The 1,882-nt window shown below is 44.3% G+C and overlaps 1 protein-coding gene across 1 annotated transcript; it reads right to left on the reverse strand.

Annotated features, from left to right (window-relative positions):
* Positions 1–605: 605 nt before the first annotated feature.
* Positions 606–1,589, reverse strand: LOC141934121 (olfactory receptor 5I1-like). Its single transcript, XM_074849425.1, has one exon. The coding sequence runs from the start codon at positions 1,554–1,556 to the stop codon at positions 606–608; it is 951 nt and encodes a 316-aa protein (XP_074705526.1). The 5' UTR covers positions 1,557–1,589.
* Between the last annotated feature and the right edge of the window lie 293 nt (positions 1,590–1,882).

Below are 1,882 nucleotides of genomic sequence, written 5' to 3' on the forward strand. Positions count from 1 at the left end.
CAAGATGTTTGTGGGTGCTGTTCTATATGAAGTGCTTAGTTCTTCCTGGAAACAGGGAATGAGCATTAGTTGCTCTTCCTTTCCTTTGCCTTCCCCACACCTTCAATAAAAAATTGAGTCTCTTCAAGAAGTGAAGTGATTTCTTTAACACTTTCATCCAGTGGATCTCTTTTCTGCTGGAAGGAATGGAAATCATAACAAGGAAAAAAAGTCAAATCAACACACCTATTCACTATCCATTTGTGTATGCTTAGTCTGAAAAGGTGACTGTAAAAGAATGTTTCTGAAGTGAGAGGGGCAGCTGAGCTCCTGCAGTGAAAGTGATGACTTCCAACCTGAGTACCTGCAGAAGATGTAGGCAGTGGGATGGGTTTTGGCTCTCTGTTTTAGAAGAAATGCCTGGTATAATTTTCGTACTCCTAGAGGAAGAAACGGAAATGGAAATTCTAAATATTTTGCTTCTGAAGCAAAGAACAAGGACAAAATACTCTCAAGTATGAAATATCTCTTTCTTTCTATTGTTTCCAGTGAGCTAGTAAAACTTACACACCTACCAAAAATGGAGATAACATTTTTAAACTACATATTCATGGACAAGTAAAGATTTACTTCTTCATCAGCTCAGCCACCGTTCCAATTAGCACCTCTTTCACATCTTTATTCCTCAGGCTGTAAATAAGTGGGTTTAATGTGGGAATTATGGTTGTGTATATGAGAGCTACGACCTTCTTAGTGTCTTGTGAATTACTGGATTTCGGCCGTAAATAAATTAAAGTCCCACTTCCACAGTACATTGTTACAACAATGAGATGTGAGGAACAGGTGGAGAAGGTCTTGTGTCTGCCCTCAGTAGAGGAAATCTTCAGGATGCTGGAGATGATGCAGGCATAGGATACCAGGATGAGACAAAATGGTGCAAAGATGACCAGCACTGTGGCTGTAATGATCTGCTTTTCATAGAAAGATGTGTCAGTGCAGGAGAGCATAATGAGGGGGGGAATATCACAGAAGAAGTAGTTAATCTTCTTGGGCCCACAAAATGTCAGTGTGAACACCCAAGATGTGTGCACCACAGACACAACATTACCACTGCAGAACGACAGCAGGACCAAGGAATGACAAACTCTGCTGTTCATGATGACTGAATATCTAAGGGGTTTGCATATGGCCACGTAACGGTCATAAGCCATGGCTGCCAAAAGATACCATTCTGTAGATGCTAAGCAAACCACAAAGTAGAGCTGTGTGGCACAGCCCGTGTAGGAAATGCTCCTGTCCTCTGACAGGAAGTTTACCAGCATCTTGGGGACAACGGTTGATGCTGTGGAAATATCCAGGAAGGACAAGACCCGGAGGAAGAAGTACATGGGCGTGCGGAGGGTGGGGTGCACTGTGACCATGAAGATGAGAAGATTCCCAATGATGGTGAAGGTGTACATTAAGCAGAATGTGAAGAACAGCAAGTGCTGCAGTTCTGCGTGGTTGGACAATCCAGAGAGGACAAATGCCGTCAGCAGGGTGTGGTTTCCTGGTTCTGGTCCCTCTGTTGGCTTCATCTGGGAGGAATCAAATGGACAGACTGTCAGCGGGGTAGTCGCTGTACCAGATCACGGTGCTTCAGCCAGTTACAGAAGTGAGGAGTCTCTTGGGAATCCCCGGAGAGCCACTGGATCAAAGGGTGCAACTCTAGAGCTGGCTTAGCTGAACAGAGTAAGACAGCAATGGCTGTGTGTGCTGAAAGCACATGATGTTAGTGCTCTCTAAGTTTCATAGTCTGGGATAGTGACCAAGGAGGCAGCAATGAAGAGTCGGTATTAAAGGCTTGGCTCCATCATGGGTGTAGGGTTAATTGCTGGAAACACATGCTCCCCCAAAATGTCAG

Source organism: Strix aluco, chromosome 24 (genome assembly GCF_031877795.1).
Source record: "Strix aluco isolate bStrAlu1 chromosome 24, bStrAlu1.hap1, whole genome shotgun sequence".
NCBI lineage: Eukaryota > Metazoa > Chordata > Aves > Strigiformes > Strigidae > Strix > Strix aluco.